Raw genomic sequence first — 21,257 nt, forward strand, 5'->3', positions numbered from 1 at the left:
AAAAGGCAAGCAGAAGACAGTGAGATCCTACAGTGGGGACACTGCAAACAGCCAAGTGCGAAGACATGGGACAGCCCTTCCATTCTAAACTGCCCTTGATAGATAAAGAACACAAACTGGGCTCTGCCCGAAGTTCCTGTTCTAAGAACACCACTGCTCAGAATATCTGTTTTGTGGACAATTCTGCTAAAATGTTTGGGATCACTTTCTCTTGCCATTAGCCTCTGAATAATCAAATCTAACAACATCTAGCTAGAGAAAACAATTCAGAAAGAAAACACCCTAAAGTCAAATATCAATAATTTGGGGGTTCTCAGTGTTTGGATTGAATTATGTCTGTACACAAATAGGTTCTATATCAGCTTCAAAAGGAACAGTGTGAGATATGCAACGGATTATGTTACGATAGCTACATTTAACAAGTGATCTGAAGGCGCATGGTCAATGTAGTTTCTAGTAAAATCCAAATGTCCCTCTCTCTGCCCTACAGTGCAGGTACTGCATTTGCTACTCACTCTGGGATATGTAAATTGCACTCTATTTTTTTTTTTAAATCATGCTCTTTACTTGTAGGACACTGGCTTCATTAGGTCCATAATCAAGAATTTAAGCTTTGTTCATTGCCCAACGGCCCTCCATCGTCCCCATATTCCTTCCCCTGTGCTTAGTCCTAAGTCCACCTCCCTAGTTTGATGCAAGAGATGCCAGTATGAGGCTTCAGCCTGTGGATGTGGCAAAACCAGCAACCCATGGGAGGAAAAGGAGTTTTAAAGAACCCTGAAATACATATTTAATTAACTACTTTTCCACACAGATCTTTCACTGAGGGTAAGATTAAATCACCAAGACAGTTGTTTTTAAAGCAGTTCCTAGGCTAGATTGAAACTATTTTAACACTGAAAGGTGGAACATAAAACAGGATGATTGAACCCTTTTCCTTTTTGCTAAGATTTATGCCCCTCTCCAGGTTATGAGGTCTGCAGAAGCTTGGTATTTCTACACCTTGTTGAGTTTGATATTATGTGTGTCCCTTGAAATAAAAGGCCAAGACCCCTTTAAAAAGTTACAGGAGGTACTGACTGAGTTGACCAAGAAAATTCAAGAAAGAAGAAGTACACTGAGAAGGGGAACAGCAGTCAGCAAGTCAGCAAAGATTTCCTTCCATTTATATTATATAGCTCAAATGTCATGAATTGGAAGAAATCTGTTAAAAGTAATGGAAAATGTTAGAACACCAAAATATTGTTAAAATCCTAGGATAGTGTCCTTAATGTTGAGGCTAATGGAAGAAAAAATTTAAAAATTAAAAAAAAAATTCTAGGGTAAAGGTATACTTATAATAAAGCTTTTACACCTTTCTCACTTTAAAACCATATATGGGTGTGGAGATTGGCTGCACAGCAATGTGACTGCACGTAACGCTACTGAACCATACACTGAAAAACGGTTAAGATGGTAAATTTTATGTTATGTGCATTTTACAATTAAAAACAAAAAATTTTAAAACTATGCTTGATAGATCCTGAAATTCAGAATTTACTTGCAAATTATAATCTCCGAAGCTAACTAAATAAACACATAACCAAAGCCTCCAAGTTGAAGGTTCTGTGCTAGGACACTCTAACTGCCTATAAGTTTCGATGTCCCCATGCCATGCAGAGATTTTAATGCCTTGTCAAACCTTCTTAATTTCAGTGAGGTTTTAAAATGGCAACTTTAGAAATGTAACCATGAGCAAATGAAGCTCCAGGAGTTAATTAGCCCAATTGTGTGCTCGTGTTTTCTTCTTATAAATGTACTTAAATGCAGCACAAAAGTCATCCATATAAATAAAGCCTCAAACATGAAGGTAAAAATGAGGACTGTTCCACCTGCAGAGAACAGAACTTTTCTCTTTTCTGAAAAAGCACTTTCTCCCCACTCTCACCCACATTTCTGTAGTAAAGATTCAATGCTTACAAAAGGCTCTCAACAGCCGATCTCCGTTTCTTATTACCGACACACGCACATTTGACACACGCAGGGAAACTTGCTTTTGAAAGCTTTCCAATTATAAATTAATTCTGTGACTCACGGCAGGCAATTCCTTTCACATCACCCTCACCTAAGTCCTATGTATCTCAAGCCGGACAACAAACACTTCCACACAATCACAGTCCTATTAACCATCAGGTGACACATTAAGTCTTTAACCACCTTCTCCACAGCTTTCTCACAGTCCTCTATGCCTGAGGGAGCAACCCACTACAGGGTGTGCAGAGATACAAGTGGAAGAGACTGGGCTGTTTTCTCAAATCGACAGGCTTTCAAACTTTTTTTTACTGCAACCCACCGTAAGTAGTATATTTTTTACGGTTACTCAGGTCATACAAACATATGTATACATGTACCTCACTGAAACAAAACACTTTTAATCATCTTCTTACTCTGCTGGGCAAATGAGATAAACTCTGAGCCCATTAAGTTATGTGATATCATATATATTCATATTAAATGCTAACATTTCATTATAAGGATTCTCCAATCCTCATGTTAAATTGTCAATGAAAAAAGTCTCTACTTTGTTTAAGTTACTTTGAGTCTTCAAAATATTCAAAAGATAAATATTTAAGTACTTACATATTAAAATCACGCTGAACTGCATGACTATATACCTAGATATTGTGTATTGAGGGTGCAGGGGAAGAAAGAGAGACAATAACCCAAAACAGCATATTCAGTGTATGGGATGTAGTTAGTCACTGATTTTTTTTTTTTTTTTTTTTGAGACAAGGTCTGTCTCTGTCGCTTGGGCTAGAGTGCAGTGGCGTCATCATAGCTCAATGCAACCTCAAACTCCTGAGCTCAAGCAAGCTTTGGCCTTGGCCTCCCAAAGTGCTAGGATTACAGGCTCGAGCCACTGTGCCCAGCCTTGATATTTTTTGTTTTTTAAGTAAAGCTTCCCTATAAACAGACTGTGATCTGGGTTTGCCAGAATAACTACACTCCTAGCAATCTTACCTTAAGGGAAAGACTATTTCAACAAAAAAAAATAGATAGATGTAATTTTCTTTGAACCAAATTGAAGAAGGAAAATAATATGTACTGCAGAAATCTCCCATTCTTTTTCATTTCTAAATATTAATGCTGCAATTTTAAGAAGAGGGAGGCTTCTAAAAGCCTCCACAGAGGAAAAATGGTTTATCTTCTACAAGAGTTTCCATTTTGGCTCTTTCTCGTTTAACAAAATAACAGGAGGAAAGAGAAAAGGGTATATTAAAAATGACCATGAAAACATAGTTAAAAAAAAAAAAGACACAAGGTGGCAGAAAAAATTGACTCTGCTATCCCTAAGGGGAACAGAGTAAAACTGAAGCTCGAAATGTAGAAACAGAGATCATTATATATCCTCCATGTTAATAACGTTCCAGAACCAATGTTTCCGAGGGAAACATCAAGCACTGCAACAAAGCCCTTGAACAAAGATTAGTAATTTCTGATAAGGGGAAAGCTAGTGCAAGCAAGGAAGAGAAGGTGGCATGGAAGGAAAGCCCATGGCCTAGAGAGCAACCTGGCATTTAGCAGCATTTGCCAACATACATATGTATACACGCAAGCTCAATTAGCAATATGTATTTACCAAGCATTGATATACTACCACTTATTATATGCCAGTCACTGGCAAATAAAAGTTCTAAGCACTTTTTACAAATATGAATGCATTTACTATTCGTAATTATCTTTGGAAGAATAGAGAGGTTAAGTAAACTGCCCACAGTCATTCAGCCGATGAGTGGCAGAGAAACCTTGGCTGGCTGGTTCCAGCATGTGTGCTCATAATCTCTACAATTCTTCCTCTCTGGAGAATGCCCTTGGTCCCTGCCCCTTTTGAAGTCTACCTCTCCAGCCTTCCAATAATTCTGCAAGCCGACCTGCCGCGCAACATCCTTCTAGTAATTTCAGAGTTGGTTTCTCTTGTTTGCAATCAAAACCCCTGACTGACTCTGTCCCAAATCCAATTATAAAGAAGAGTGTATGTGAACACAAAAGCCTCCACTGTATCCTGCCCCAGTAACGAGTCAATTACCTGAGGAACACTGAGAAGAGGGAGGCAGGCACGGGGTGGGGTGGGCAGGGGCATGCATGTTTATAAATGAGCCAAATTCTCATCTCACAAGGTGGGGAAAAACAGCTCTTGGGAAATTTATGAATGCAAGAAATAGTGGTGTTCATTATTCTTGTCAATTTCAAGACAGGTGGATTTCCTGTGGTCAGCTACACAAGTGCACAGTTTTCTACCAGAGTCTACTGTGACAAGCAGCTATGAGTATCTTTAAGCCACAATTCCCTAGACTTCAAACACATAGAAATTTAAGAACTGGAAAAAGTCAGGGGTGGATAAAGAGAATAAACTCTCCTTTATACCCAGTCAGCTCCCTATCTTCCCACACCGGCTATCTTCCACCTTATCTCCCTGCGCCTACCCCAAGGCTGGGCCTGCAGGCAGCTGGCACTATGCCTATCCAGCTCTGAGGGCGGATCCCTGGCGCTGGGCAGCCTGAGGACAAGGTGGTGGGGGTGGAGGGCCACAGCCTACTGGCAACCCTGGGAGGAGGACACACTAGAATGGTTGCAGAATGCCATCTAGTTCTCCTTCTCTGAACCAAAAACACTGAAATTTCAAAAAATGTCCTAGAGGCAAATACCACCATTTAGTTACTCAAACAGCATCTCCTTTCCCTGTCTCTCACATAAAGTCACTTACACAACAGAGACAACTTTTCATTCAAACACACACACACATACACACACACACGTACACAATCTTACTCATTATTTCTTAAATAAGAGTCTGGGAAACCCAAGAGACTTTCTGTATAGAAGAGACAACCTTTGGTCATGCTTCTGACAATTCCAATACTGGAAACTTATCTTGGGTTCTTGTTGATTATTAGCTGATTAAAACAGAAAGCAAATCCCTAAATCCTAGCATCCCTTCCTTCCCAAACTCTCAGACTTCTCATTCCCAATGCTTCCATTGAAGAACAGGTCCCTGGCCTCTATTACCTGGGCAACAACCCCTAAGAGTTTCCCTGCCTCAACCTCTCCTTCCTCTATTCTGCACAATCCTTAGAAAGAGACTAATCTTTCTGAAAAAAATGCTTATGTCAACTGATGGTAACTGTCACCTTACATCTGTTAGATCATGTCCAGATACTGTCTCACCTTTATTCTGTCCCAAAAAAACATGTATCTACTACATGAAGTAGTTCCAAAATGTCCATGTGAGACACAATAAGGGCAATATAATACGTTTTCATAAAACTAAATTTACTTAATTAGGAGGAGCAGCCCTTTAGTCTAGTGGTATAGAAATAGGTTATACACTAGGGGGGGAAGACTGATCAGAAACTATATAAATAAGTTAACTATCAATTATTTATGTTAGAAGGTGGGAGAGGACTAGGACATGGGGAGGAGGTTGCGGTCACAATCTTAAAATAGGGTGGCCAAGGGGCCTCACTGAAAGAATGGCCTTTGAGCAAGGCAGGTGAGTGGGTATTTGGAGAAAGAGGGTTTCAGATGAGAAAATAACAAGTGCAAAGGCCCTGAGGTCAGAGGATTCCCAGCATGATGGGCAAGAAGGACTATAGCAGTGGAAGACGACAAGAACGAGGCCCTACAAGATCTGAGGAAGAGACGGTTTTCATTTGTCTATGAAGCATGTACTTTGCAATGTTAACACACCACTCACATTTATACCTAATGTAAAATATGTCAGAATCTCTCGGCAAATCAAAGTACTGTATATGCAACCTTTTGTTGCCTAATAACTAACCCTGATTGTTATTTTACTTGGCTTTGTTCTTTTCATACTGTTACAGCAAGTTTAATTTTTGAGATCAAAGAACTGTCAGTAGCACAATTGCTCAGTAAAAGTATTTTTAGCACATCTCCATTAAACAGATACTCATGTACTGCATTTCATTTGCACTAGCAGATCTATTGCTGACAGATTGCTTTCGTTTCTTTCTTGAGGTCTCAAAGAACAGGTAAGCCTGTTTCTTAGAGCTGTATCCCAAATTATTAGTTTAGATGTTATGCAGCACATAAAATAAGTCAGATAAAAACATAGATCTAAACCTGGTGAACAGACAAACCCCAGCTCTTATGTCACCTCCACACTCAAGTTTTCCTCTCACAACCAGGCTCAGAGAGGTTGATTCTATATCTTTGTACTCTCGAGGTACTTTCTGTTCTATCACTATAGCTAACACATTATGTATTTTGAAGTTTGTGTAGTTTTGCAAAACTAAATTATAATACTATCAACATGTCTATCTCCCCCACTGGACTCTTAGTGGCTGAGGACTGGGATCATGCCTTTATTCGCTTCTATCTTCTCAGCTCCTAATAACTGAGGTAGACATTACTAATATTTGTGCTTCTCTTCTCCTTCAAGGCTCCTGGGAAGATGACACTTCTCCAGTGCCTTAAACAAGTGAGGCCAGGAGACTTGCTTTGGCCAATGAAATGTGAGCAAAAGTCACTCTGGCCAGAGTGTTAGAAAACCTGTGTGCAATTCTCCATTCTTTCTTCACATGCTGCAATCATCATGGGAGAAGATGGTGACATGGAAATGTCAGGAGATAGAAGCAGAGCTGCCACATGGAGCACAGCCACCCTGGGGAGCAGCACCCAGATGCAACATGCTCTTCTTGTAAGCAAGAAATAAACTTTTGTCCTATCAAGCTACAAAGATTTTGGTGGGATTTTGTTGTTGTTGTTGTTGTTATTGTTGTTGTTACTGCAGCAAAACCGAGACTACCCTGATGGACACATCAGGTGTAGGTGCACAATACAGATTTTAGAAGGAAGATTAGATACCAGGAAAGGCAAAAGTGGGTGACGGCATCAAATGGCAGTCTGGGATGTGAGGGACAGGTGCTGCCTGTAGCGCAGGAAACAATTAATAAAATCATAAATCCGCTTTACTTTGTCTTATGTTTAGCCTTGTATTCCCAAAGCTAATTGCTTAAGTAGAAGTTTCTACATTTATTACAGTCGTTATGAAATGAAACTGGGTTTGAATTTCACAATCTTCCCTCTCACCGGAGCAATACCTTCTTGTATGTATCCTTTGTATCTATCCTTTCCCAAGGCAGAGGTCCCTATTTAAACCAAGTAGTTCTGAAAATATAAAGCTAATCAGCAATCAATACATTTGTAAACTCTCTTCTCCCTAATGCAGACCAGGTAGATGGTGGCTACTCAAGCCCTTGTAACAGGTACCCTTCTCTTGGGGGCTGGGGGAGAGGGCAGATGTGAGTACCTAAATAGTCTAAAAAAAATTAATAGGGAGGTTGGGTTGGGTGAGGGCTTCTCTGAGAGTCTGAACATGCGGAAGTGGGCTTCAATCACCCAAATTCCTGAAAAAGGCATCTAGCATCCTCTCCCATACAAAACAGAGCCCTCGGCTAGGGCCAGGTACACTGACAGATTGGTGTCAGGATGAAGAAACAGGAGTGCAGTGCAGGGAAACAATGAAGGCAAACAAAAGGATGAGCTGATTCAGAGAAGAGGTGCTGGGAAAACAGCCCACCAGAAAAGCCTGCAGGGGAAAAGCTCAGGGGAGGAGAACAAGAAAACAGGAAGGGCAAAGCTGAAGGAAATCAAACCCCAAACAAAGATGGATAGCTCATCCAAGGGAAGCGATTAAGGAGATGCATCTTCAAAAACCAGGAGAAAAGCTATTCAGAGCCTTCCTAGGGCCAAACCAGAATAGAAAGTAGACCTGAGGCTACTTTCCCCAGCCAGGCGGACAGGGAGAACATTCACTCCAGGCTGGGGGTGAAAACAAGGAGGATTAGCATGAACTGTCCTCACCCCGGGGTCTGAGACTGGAAAAGGAAGCCTGTGTGACTGGGGCCCACCCACACCCCTCCTGCACACCCAGCTCCTCTTTGTTCCTGACCAGGACAGGGACCCTCGCTGGCCAGGGTCACACGCACCAGACCCTTGTCCTCTTCCGTCTGCACTAACAGGCGGTGTCGGGCATGGCATCTTCCAGGCAGCTTTCACCCAGGAAGGCCCATCCCCTTCCTGGCAGAGGTGGGCCCCTCTCCTCTGTGCTCCCAGCGGCTTGTCTTCTCCAGGTACCCAGAAGCCAAGCCTTACTGGGGAAATGACCAGAAAGAAAGGGAAAATAGAGCAAAACACAAGGCATTTTAACTGTGCCACACTGAGGAACATTACATGACTTGCCTCAATCATACAAGGTCATACTCTTGACTCCCTCACACATCCATATTTTCTGACAAATATACGAAAACCTAGAAAGAGAGGGAAAATATTCCAGAGTTGAGTTTTCCTCACAGAGAATATTCTTCTACCTAAAGAATTGTAACAATAGAAAATTTGAGGTCAAGGGCTTGTTTTGCCTTTAAATGTTTCATTAAGACAAGGTATTCCGATGTTGGAATCCAAGCTTTACCACCCCAGTGTTATTCATAAGAGCTGTGAACCAGTCTCGACCTAGTGTGACATTTCAATACAAAAGAACTGACACACACAGAGAACTGGTGTGTGCTGTGGTCCTGCTTCATGGGAGGCTACTATAAAAGACGATTTGGCTGAACGCGAAAACCATGAAAAATGTTTTTTATCTTACTGATACACCCATCGCTGGAACCTATGGGCAAAGGAACCGAAGGTGTAATTATTCTATTCAACTATTTGTTACTTCGTGAATGTCGTTTGGCAGGCATTTCAGAACATGTTGGCTATACTGTGACAAAATTTAGCAAGATCAAAGTACCACATAAAGGTTTTATAACTCCTGTGCTAGGCTGACAACCCTAAGGGTGCCTGGGGAAGGGGCAGGGGCAGGAGAAGAAACTTGGCCAGGCATTTGTAGGGAAGGAATACAGATTCCTCACACAACGGCTTCTCTGACCCTGAACCCTACCATCCAAGTTTAGGCACAGGAATGACAGAGGAGTGGCACTTCAGTCACATTCCAGCACAGTCCTAGCTCTGACCAGAGATCCAGGGACCTCTACAGGACCCTCTGCAGCTAAGCCCAGCATCACTTCAAAGGCCAGGCCCTGCCCTTTGCTTCTCTCACCATCCTCCGCCCAAACTCCAGGGATCAGGCCGCCTCCCTGCCTTAATCCCCACCAGCGCCCACTCCATTCTGGGTTTCTTCTCACCGCAGCTACACCTGCCACTGTCACGTTTGCCAGCACTGCTCTTACCTGGGCTCCTACGTCAGTCAAGGGTCCTCTCAGAAAACAGCCTATCAAAGATGTGTGGGCAAGGTTCGGAGACCCCTGGGAGACGCTGCAGCAACAGAAAGGAGTCATGACAAGCCTTGAACGGTGCAGGCCTGAGGGAGAGGGAGACCCAGCTTCCCTGGAGGCTGGACAGCACCGCAGCAACTGAGGAGGGAACGCCCACGGAGCTGCTGTTAGGTGGTCACAGTCACCGCCAGCCCCAGAGAGAAAAAAGAGGGAGCAGGAGGAATAGGGACTCCCGGCCTCCCTCTCCTCCTGACCTCCCACTGACTGAACCCAAACCAAAGCTGGAGGGCAAGGCAGCCCTGGTGACGAATGTCCACAGAGGGCAGCCTCCAAGGTGCAGCCCACAACAGGGACAGGCAGAGAGTACATGGGATGGGCAGACAGAGAATGACCAGCACAGCTGCCATGGGCATTATGCTCCAAATGCTCCTTTTTTTTTAAACTGCCAGAGTCCTTCTGTAGAAACCAATAAGGTGAAGTTTCCAATATTATTAATTCAATAATGTCTTTATGTGCAGTCTTCCCATTTGGGTTTGGCCTTCCATTGTGGAGGTGGTAAACAGATAGTCAGGTGGACTCCTGGCCTCAGCAATTTCCTGATGGTGACAGTCCCCAAACTTCTGAGGCCTTTTAGACAGACCACTGCTACTAAGTGTGGTCTGTGGATGAAGCATCGGCGTCCTCTGGAACTTGACAGAAATGCAGATTCTTGGGCCCCATTCATGAGCTGTTGAATAGAAGTCTCTAAAACTGGGGCCCTGGAATCGATGTTATAACCAGCCCTCCAAGGATTCTGATGCATGAGGAAGTTTCAGAAGCTCTGCTTTAGTCCCCACCCTTCCCAGCAGCCTGAAACAGAACTGTCCGCAGACATCCTATCAGAGACCCTGCACCAAGAGAAATCCAGCCTAACAGGCCCCCCCAACTCTTTTAACTTCCTTGCTGTGGCCTTCCTGTCAATGATGATGTCACTGACAATAGCAGCAGCTCCCACTTACTGAGCATTCCCCACATAACTAGGTGGACGCGGTCTTTACTTCACAGATGGTGAGGTTGCTGCACACAGAAAAGCTAAGTAACTTGCGTTTGACTCTATGAAAGAAAGAAATACTTCATTTCTTTATGAGTTACGAAAACAGCAAAAGGATATATATGAAACTGCTTTGTAAACGTAAAGCATTACATAAATGATGGCAGAGTGAACACATAACTACCGATGAACTGAACTTGTTAGGTATTTTTAAGCTCGGACATCATTTGAGATACTCAAGGTATAGACTAGAATATATCTAGGTAGTTTTTTTTTTTAAGGAGTTATGTGCCAAGAGCAGTGGGAAATTTGAAAGCCTCAACAGGTGCTATTTGAAAATTTGTGATAAAGTTGAAATAGCAGAGGAAAGTAAACATTGATACCAATTTGAAGCTAAGAAATAGCCTTCATTGGTGACAAGAAATAGCAACAGACTTCTTATCCAAAAGAAGAGAAAACCACCTGGTAATATCTCTGACACACAAATAGGGTTACTGCCACTAAGTTCTTTTATGACACCTCTCCCAAAATCCTGTTTATGACCAAATAAACCACTTAATCTTCTAGAAACAGATTTATAGACATGTTCTTCACTCTTTTGAGATCACGGAATGATTTAATCAGATTCCTTTTGCATCTTCAAATGCTCTCTCTGAGATCTGGTTAATATTGAAGGCCCATCTTTCCTTCTAAGATATGCCCCCAAATGTTCTGCAGGTTCAGTTGGCATCTCAGCATAGAAAGACCACTGCTCTGACCTTGGTCAAACAGGGAGCATGAAATAAACACTGATTCCTTACCCCATCATTGATTCCCAGGATAGAATATTGGTATTCCATTTTGGAGACAGAGATTCAGAGAGGTTATTTGATTTACTCCAGCTCACACAGCCGTTGAGTGACAAACTCACAGAAAAATGTTCTCTCTACCATGCCCAAACTGTATTTTAATGGACTGAAATAGCCATCATACTTCCCTTGGTCTCTACAAGTTACCATCACATCCTCTTCTCTACTTTTTCTAAAAAAAATGTTTTACAAAAGATTTCATACCTATATACAAACTCACAGCACAATATGATGAGTCAACCATTTGCAGTGTTTATTTATGATAGTCACCATTTAGAGTGTTAGAGCAAACAGAAGTGATAAGGTGTTCACTTCCCTCAATAGTAACAGAAGAGAGTAAAACAAATTTACAGTCAGCACCAAAGCCCTAAGTGTTAGGCAATCACAAGTATTTGCATGTATACCACATAACAGCTGCAGGTAAATGATTTGACAAGGTCAAATTCAACTGAACAAATCCACCAATGGGGCTGGAGTTTAAGTTGCTAGACCAGTTAGAAAAAAATACAGGAAGACAACCAGCTAGAAGGAAAAAAAAACAACCCTGGTTTTCAGGACTCTTTAACTTTAGTAAAGGTTTGTTTTGCCTTATTAGAAATCCTGAATTATGTTTTCTCTACAGATAACACAAATGGTGCAAAATGAAAAAAGCACTTTATAGGTGAGAAGCCAAAGTCCCATAAACAAAGCAGATAAAATACAAAACAGATTAAACTGAGTCACAGAAGGTAAAATCTGCCTATTCATCACCCAAATTATGGTGACTCAAAGGCAAGTCTGAATCTATTGCCATTTGGTTATATTCATGATTCTCAGTTTTAAGAAATTTATATGGAAAGTTTAACTTTTAAATTTTACTTTCTTAAAATCTGTGAGGAAACTGATAAATTATGTACATACACACACATATATTTTTAACCTCCCACTTAGAATGTTTCTTCCACCTTTAACATTAAAGCTGTTCATACTTTTTGTAGGAAAAATTTAAATTTATTCTCCCCTGACATTTAAGTCATTACCTAAGCAATATCAGTGTTCATATAAATTGTTAATATAGTCTTAATTTACATTTTTCACACTTCATAAATAGATTGGGATTTTGTTTGTATGTACTGGTTTAAAGCTGTGCTTTACTCTGATATTTCCATAAACTATGCAGCTATATTTTAAAAATATACCCTTTATATCCTTTATGCTAAGACACAAATAGTTTTAAGACATACCATCAATCTAATAATACCTTTACAGGGAGAAAAATAGTACTCCTTCAAATGATCACATCAAGTGTAAGATACATCCCAATTTCAGAAGTGGTAAAATGAAAAAAAAAGAAAGAGAGACTCTTCAAGTAAATACATTAATTCTTTGATTTAGAAGATACAGAATAGTTAGACTGTGTAATATGCAGCCAAACTTCCTGGGTTCACATCTGGGCTCCTTCCACTTCTTGGGTGATCTTAGGAAACTTGGCCTCTCTGTACCTCATTTTCCTCCAGAAAAAAGGAAGACAATGAGACCATATGCCACATAAGGTTGTTACCAGAATTAAATGAGTTACTATTCTTAAAGTACTTTAAACAACCCAACACAATAAATGTTATATGAGGATTTGTTAAATAATAATAATCATCATGATTAGCACCGCCAACTACCAGAGCTCACTGGAGCATTTGCTACATTCAGAGGCACATAATTTCCAATTCAACAAACCAGTAAAATATTTTAATTCAAGAAAATATTAATTGACAACTCAATGAGTACTTATGACAAATTTTAAGAGGAAGGAAAGATACAAGATGAAATAATTATAAAACCATCATACTGCTCTCTAGAAGGCAGGTTAGGGAAGGACTTTTTAACCAGGGGTCTGTGTGGCCCAGGCTTCAGAACATATTAAAGCCCTCTGGAACAGGATGCTAAAGTACATCTGTGTGTACATTTTTCTGCAATGCTATCTTTTCATTCTTAAAAAGGCTTGGGATCAAAAAAAAGTTAAGAGCCATTCACTTCAGGTAATCACATCACATTAAAAGGTAAATAGGTAAATATACCAAAGTTTAACTTCATTACAATATATTTATACATTCTCAATGATTTTTATTCAATTGTAAATGCGTTCAGTTACTTTAACAGGTATGTGCACTTTCAACTTCCTAAAGTGAAGTTTTTAAAATATCAAGCATGTTACCAACAGAAACATAAATCCTGGCTTACAAGGATTTGCTATGGTCTTTCTCCAATATCACGTTGTCTAAAACTCTGACATGATAACAATATGTGGTGTATTGAAACAAAGGATGCACGAAACATTTCAAGTCTTAATACAAAATACGGTTCATTTTTCCCTCTCCCAGTTTTCCACACAGGCCAGAAAAGGAACTTGCTTGCTTTATAAATCTCTAATTAGATTTGTAATATGGAGCTGAGAAAACAATGGCTTCTAGGATGAGTCACCCAAAATCTTCACATTTCTTGTACAATGGCTGGTTTGCTGCTCAGCTCAAACCATGGCCAAACCTTATGAGTAATTAAAGATTGATCCTGGAAGCCGTTACTGAAGACATTGGAAAGAAAATGAACCATGTTTTGCACTAAGACTTGAAATGTTTCATGCATTCATTGTTTCAATATGCCACATGTTATCATGTCAAAGTTTTAGACAACATGATATTATGCAAATACCATAGTCTTTGGAATTAGGCAGTCCTGAGCTCCATTCTTCCTCCGTCTGCTATTTCCTAGCTGGTCTGGATTGTAATTTCCTCACAGGTGAAAATATCTTCTCCCTTTAGGGGACGACGGAGGCTTCAATCTGATAAAGACCTGCCACAGTGGCATCTAAGGACCTTCCCTGACCCATACCCACAAAAAATTAAGTCATTGATTTTAACTATCTTGCCTTCACATAAAATCTTATAACTTCTCACAAACTACTTCCATATCACATACCATTACTAGTATTATCTGTACTCCTAACAATGGTTGTTAAGGAAAACCGAGGCAAAAAAAAAAAAAAATCACAGGTACTTAAAGTCATCACCAATGACGTATTTCCTACTTTTCCATCTATTTTTAGCTGCACAAGTTACCAATTACTGCCAAGTCAATTTAAGAGGCAGTACAAGTGTGAAACTCAGCCTGTTTTGTTATGGTATCAGTATTTAGACACTGCCTAAAATATTCGCTATAGGATATCACGTGTTTCTAAAAAATAGAATCTGACATTGCATACGAAAGCAAAAAATGTTGTGCCTAGATTTCCATAAATATGTCTGTGAAAGTCCATTTGCCTAGAAGCATCTAGCCAGGGAAAGAACTGTTTAAGTTCCAATATGCCCAACACTTCAGATACATTGTCTTTATTCTTAGAAAAACCGGATGGACCTTATCTCATTACAGAGGAAGAAACTGAGGCTCAGAGAATAACTCATGTGAGGATACCAAGTGACGGGATGGCACTGGGATTCAAACCCTGTTTCTGCAGCCACAGCCATGGCTTTCCCTGGAATCTAATTATGCAACCAAAGTCAGGGAGGGGGTAGCTAGGAGGGGATGGAAAGAAAGTAAATAAAGTATGAACTTGCCATTTAATGTTCCTTTGCTGGAATTCACATGAAATTAAAATAAATTAATCTAGCTTCTTTTCCTTCTGCCCAAATAAATATTTTTAGAGGTGACATATGTAGAGTTTTGTTTTATCTTATTTGTAGCCATGGCTAACAGTTTTATACCAAGGTTGGAGCTGGCAGTACGGCTGCAATCAGAGGCAGCGAAATCAATGTTTCTCAGATAAGTTCAGCTTAAATCCCTTGTATCTAAGCTGACTTACCTTCCTTGGAAGAGGCATGCCTCCCTTAATGGCCTTTGTCTCCTGACAGGATACCACAAGCAGATGAGGAAGAAGAAAGCTGGGAGAATTCACAAAGTTTTTGGATTGACCTTGATCAAAGTGAGCCCGGGTTATTTTTGCTTATGACACACTAATGTTATTTTTAATTTAAGTAAATATTAGTTACCATTCACCTATAACCACAGTGCTTCTCCCCACCCCCCCTACACCCAATAGGTCAATCGTAAGCCTCTGTGTGCTCAAATAAAAGTTAAAGTCTGGCATTATTGACAGCATTTATCGACTACTCTTGCAGTGGTAAGGTGTTATCAGCAGGTACTATACGGCTATGGTAGCTTAGAGTAAACAGACCCTTTGCCCTCAGTTCATTTGAGAAAAACTAGACAGTCAATTCAGAGCATGGATTGGGCTCTACGGAAGCAGGCTGCCTGGGCTCAAACTTCTCTCCTGGCCCCACCCCCTACTCTGTGACCCTGGGCAAGTTACATCCGTGTTTGTTTCCTCATCTGTAGAATGCAAATAACAGCATCTACCTCACAGGTTTGTTGTGAGGGTTAAATGAAGTTTATATCAGAACATGCAAGGCACGTAAGTGCTATGACATGTGAGCTATTGACTGCAATTTAAATACAAAGAACAATTTACATGCTTTGCTTGTAAAATATGTGTCTAAAATGACTATAAATTGGGCATACTGGTATAACTTGGAGCAGTGTGTCTTTCTCAACCAACAAAGTCGAATTTCTGGCAGAGGAGGGTACTGAGTCATACCTAAAGCACTCCAGCTTGGATAAAGGGAAAGTGTCACTTTGTTCCTCTTTGAGAGGGAGTCATCTGGGCAAGGAGACTGTAAATGGAAAAGAGAGAAGCTCATTCAGAGGGCCACCAGCTGCTCTTCCCAGTTTCTCAGTTTTGAAGAGCACCAGCCACAGGGACGCTGCCTAGTGAAGGGTGGTTAAAGAGAATCAGACACTTCTGATGCCTAATCCAAAGGCTGAGAATCACTGGAGGACTTCGGTGGGCAGTCAGTTTGGCACCGTTGGTGAATCACTCTGGCTGCTGTAAATGAAACAGATTTCAAGATGATGGAGACAGTGGCAGAGCACTGCAGAAAATATCACAGCAGCCAAAGCCCAAAATAAGTCAATCCCAGCATTTTGACAGTATATATAAAAAGAAGGAATGGGTGTTAACAGCTATTTTATTGGGGTGGGGGAAGGAATGTTAGTCTTAGAAACAGCCTGATGAGAAGGATTTAAAAAAGAAACAAGTTTTAAGATGGGAGGCTTGAGACTAAGGTGAAAATAATGTAGCCACTAAGAAAGACAAAAATTGGATAAAATGAACAGTTTTCAGTATAAAAAGAAGCAGCGCTCCTTGGGAAAATGGCTGATTTCAGATCTGGAGCAGAGATATGCTTAGAGTATCTTGTGGCAGAAAGTAAGAAAGGTATTTGAATCTACTAGGACCGTGTAAAAAGTATATGGGAGACAAGGACAAGCTGAGTGTCAAAAAGAATATTGACTGTAATGACTGAAACAAATACATTAAGATCCATAAGTTCTAAATGACACTTAAGAGGAAAAAACTCATTGGTTATCACTGGAGGTTGTTAGGGCACCAAATCATTGCTCTGATAGTTCATAAAAGGAAAAAAATTAAGCCTTTTTCTACCTTTTTTGCACAATGTGAATTTCAGGAAACTCAAATAATTTATGAGGACAAGTTCTTTATAGACAGAATTCCAATTAACAAATGCAAGAAGAATGATGGATTTAGATCATCACCATTTTGCAATCCCTAATGAAATGGATCCAGGCTACAACCATGCATGATGCTGAAATCATTAGGTCAAAGGTAGAAAGGTAAATGACACTACCTAAACCCACCAACAAATCCTAACATCACAAAAAAAGAGACATTGAGACATTATGTGTCTCATGATGTGATGCAATAGATTTCACATAGCACCACCCATGAAGGATACTTGCCTTGAATCTAATCAAGCCTCTGTATCTAAGTGCCAGATGCTAGGAAACAGAGCATAGAGGAAAACGTTAAACACCACTGCAAGTAAGGAATCAGCCCTGAAAGTAGGACATTGTATTGGACAAATGACCCACTCTCCCCGGCAAATCAATGAATGACATGAAAAAAGGGAGGGGGAACTGTTACAAAACAAAATAGATTTAAAAGCCTGACAATCAAATACAACATGTGGATCTTGTTTAGTTCCTGATTCCAACAAAGTAAAAAGACATCTTTGAGAAAATGTGAATATGGATATTAAGGAATTATTGTTAATATTTTGAGGTACGAAAAATGCACAGAAGTTTTGTTGTTTTTTCTAATGTCCTTATAGAGATGAAAACTGAAACATTTGTGAGATGACATGATATACAGAATTTTGCTTTAAAATATACCAGCCCCCACAAAAAAAGTAGGGAAGGGAAACATAAATGAAAGAAGACTGACAAAATGTTAGTAACTGTTGAAGTTTAAGCATTTATTATGCCATTCTCTCATAATCTCCATTATACAAATTTTAAAAAAAATGATTAAAGGGTTTTGGTGAGAATACAATCTGTACCTTATTGGCCATTTATTTTTAAGAGGTATCTAGAGTCCTCCCACAATGTAAAACTTAGTCTTTCCTTCATCCTAAAGAGATGCGAAGACTCAATATATGCATGTTGAATTCAATACAATTAGAAGTGACTGAACCCAGGAACCAAGAAACTCTGGTATATTCACCAAATGACAGCTTGGTTTTGCCTGGTAGGAGATAACCTACAGTGCGCCTGGATTGAGCAACAAAACCCACTAGGAGCTTAGCTGATGTTAGTTGGTGTCAGGTTGTCCACGTTTCTGGGAGCCCAAGACAGCACAGACAGGAACCACACATATTCCTAAATCAGAGCTTGGTCAATACAGGAGTTGAAAACTTTACCAACTTGTGTAACGCACAGAGTTGCTTCTTCACCAGTGGTAATGGACAGCCTGTGAGACACAAAGCTAAAGGTCCACCAAAGGATCTAAGCCATGATTTGTTTGCATGTGGCATCACTGTCCAACCAAGGGGGCTAACCAGACAATCCCAGATGCTCACAAGTTACCAACCAATCAGTCTGGTACATCTTTTACCTGTTTTTTCTCTTTCTTTCAAACTCCTTCTGCTATGAACTGAATGTTTGTGTCCCCCACAATATTCTTATGTTGAAGTCCTAACCCTCAATGTGATGGTATTCAGAGATGGGGTGCTTTGGGAATTATTCAAGGTTAGAGTAGGTCATGGGGGTGGGGCCCTCATGATGAAATTAGTGGCCTTATGAGAAGGAGGAGAGAGATCTTTCTCCCTCTGTATGTACCAAGGAAAGGCCATGTGAGGATATAGTGAGAGAGTGGCCATCTGCAAGCCATGAAGAGAGCCTCACCAGAAACCAAATTGGCCTGCACATTGATCTTGAACTTTCCAGCCTCCTGAATCTGTGAGAAAATAAACTTCTGTAGTTTAAGCCACCCAGTCTATGGTATTTTGTTATAGCAGCCTGAGCTACCTAAGACAGGTACATATATCACCATTTTTTCTTTCAAACCCCATTCATAGCCCTTTGATGGAGAAGGTTCCAATATCACAAAAGTGGTTCCAGAGCAGAAGAAGGGGGAAACAGTTGAAAAGTATGGGTTTCCAACATTGGAAAACTTGACAATCAATCTTCCCCCAATAAAAAAACTGGCCATGCCCTTAGGAAATATGTTTGGAAAGTCCCAAAAAGATGTAATACAGTACTAGAATCAAAGAGAGTTAAGGAAGTATACGTTATTTGAGGTAACGAGAGTAATTAAGAAAATAAGAGTAAATATGTATATTGGCAAGGTAGACATCATCATCCCAGGCAGCAAGAAACACAAGTCTCTATGCAGATGAACACTACAGATCTATTTATACAGAAACCCTCAGCAATTCTTGTCACAGATTGCCTGGCTGCCCTCATGTCTTCAGTATTCTGTGCCATGAAAAAGTAACTGTCAAGGATAACAGGAACACAATTTGACCTACTTTTGCCTAGATTCCTGCAAAGTCTCTAACTCTGGTTCTTGCGTTTATTTAGCTACCACATCTTGGGTACACATTTCCTCACCTTCTCTGCAGTCAATCCTGTACGCCACACTTTAAGACACTTGTGGGTAATTCCTAAACTCCCCTGGCCACCGTCTTTTAGAATGTCCAGTCACACACAGCTAATCCTCAGACCATCCTTCTGAAGTGGACCATGTACAGTCACCCCTACACTGGAAGGAAAATGCCTAGGAAAGGAGAAACAGCCTAGAGAGGCTGACCTCCATCAATTCGGACCCTTCCCTACCCAAAGGAAGGCACATGGAAACAAGTGTTTCTCCCTAACCCATCCATGCAAGAGCTAAAAGTCTCCCAGTAAGGTCTGCCTTTAAGACAGACAACCAAGACTTCATTTTTTAAATTACAAGCCCCACCCCCAAACTACTATATATTGTTGCAGTTTTCCAGTAAAGACTACTTGATGACAAATTTTTAAAAGCTGAGTAGAACCCACCAAAAGCGCCCCCAAGCACTGGTGAGCAGGGAAGGCTGAGTAAGTCTGCCCCGTATCCCGAGGCCCTGGCAGAGCCTCCTCCCGTGTGGCTTGTTAAAGATCCCAGGCGACAATTAGCAGGCCTTTCCCGCTTCTCTTTACACACAAAACATGCCTGACCTGCTCAGGTCATTAGAAGCACTTAGAACCCAATGAGGGACACTCCTTCACCAGGAAATCCTACCTGAACGCACCATCAGGAAGTCAATATTTAAGATCCTTGGGGGCGTGCACCCTCCTGCTCAAGGGGGTGTCCAGGAGGACTAAGTGCTGGAGACGAAGGAACCCGGGAACTAGAAGTTCACCGCAGAACTTCCAACTCCTGGGTCTCCCCCTCGGCGGTAGCGGCCGCCAGAGCCAGTCCCAATGCCCAGAGCTTGCAACCGCACGTCCAAAACAAGCACACCCGTCGCATGCGTCCTGCAAACTGGGATCCCATTCGTGGGGCCGGGAGCTTGCGGTCGGGACAGGGCTGGTCGGGACAGGGCTGGCTGGCTGTTAGGCACCGACACCTGCAGCTTCCCCTCCGAGAAGAGGCAAACGGCTCTTCTTCCGGCGATGCCCCCGGTCGGGCAGCCTGAATCCAAGTGCCCTTGGGTTAACTCAGGTGCATCTGGGGGGAGGGGAAGCCGTCGCTCAAAGGGGGGCACTTCAAAACCCCACCGTCGCGGGCCCTCTTCTGCCGCCCCTTGCGCCACCTCCCCAACTTCCAGCCGCCCCCCACAGCGGCCCGGGAGGGTGGGCGCGGGCTCCACGTGCGCGCCGCCCATGCCCACTCGGACAGGCCGGGCCACTCACCCGGCCCCCGGCGGCGCTCCGCTTCCTCCGCAACGTGAGTCCGCTCCGCAGCAGGGCCGGCAGGTCCCTCAGCCGCGGCCGCAGCGACCCCGGCGGCTGCTCGCGCTCCGGCTCACGGGCGCTGGGGCTGCGGCGCAGGGCGCCGTCCGCCGCCACCACGGCCGCCGCGGCGGCCAGGGCCGGGCTCTCGCACGGTGGCTGCATCTTGACGGAGCCCACGGCCATCCTCATGCCCTGACGGCGGCGCGGCGCCGGCGGCTCCTCTCCACCGCGCTCGCCTCCGCGCGCGGTCCGCGCTTTCGCCGGGCAGCGAGAGGGCGCGACTGCGGCTCGGGCGCGGGGCGCGCTGCCAGCCGCTGCCCATTGGCGCGCGCCGCGGCCCCCGCGAGGCTCAGCCCCGCGCCGCCCCGCCCCGCCCAGGTGCGCCGCCCGCCCTCCCGCCGGCGCACCTCCGCCTGCGGGGCGGCCCCCTCGGCCACTCCCACTCCGGACCCCAGGGGCAGAGGACGCCTGGGCGCCGGCTCATCCACAGGTGCAGGATGCCCTGGCTCCTCCACCAAGCCCAATCTTCCGCCCTCTCCCCCTGCCCTCTTCCCTTTCGGCTGAAAAACCCTGTTTGACTTCCCTTTTCCTAACAGACAGGGTGGATTGGACTTCAGCCCACTGAGCTGAAGTCAGTCATCCTCCCCTGCAGGGGCGGGAACGTGCGGCCTCAAGGCCACATCAGGCCCTCCAGATCACCAAGTGCGGCCCCTCGACCAAATCCAGACTTCACAGAACAAATCTCTTTGTTCAAATCTGGATTCAGTCAAGGATCCAGAAGGCCACATGTGGCCC

At 42.6% G+C, this 21,257-nt stretch overlaps 1 protein-coding gene across 1 annotated transcript in view; it reads right to left on the reverse strand.

The window, feature by feature from the left end:
* The window catches only part of RAPGEF5 (Rap guanine nucleotide exchange factor 5), a 210,741-nt gene extending 189,996 nt beyond the window's left edge, over positions 1–20,745 (reverse strand). The window contains exon 1 of the mRNA XM_045564354.1: positions 20,421–20,745. Within this exon, the coding sequence (XP_045420310.1) occupies positions 20,421–20,651 (231 nt within the window). The 5' untranslated portion in view covers positions 20,652–20,745. The remainder of the gene's footprint in view (positions 1–20,420) is intronic.
* Between the last annotated feature and the right edge of the window lie 512 nt (positions 20,746–21,257).

The sequence above is a fragment of the Lemur catta genome, chromosome 11, assembly GCF_020740605.2.
Source record: "Lemur catta isolate mLemCat1 chromosome 11, mLemCat1.pri, whole genome shotgun sequence".
Classification (NCBI taxonomy): Eukaryota; Metazoa; Chordata; class Mammalia; order Primates; family Lemuridae; genus Lemur; species Lemur catta.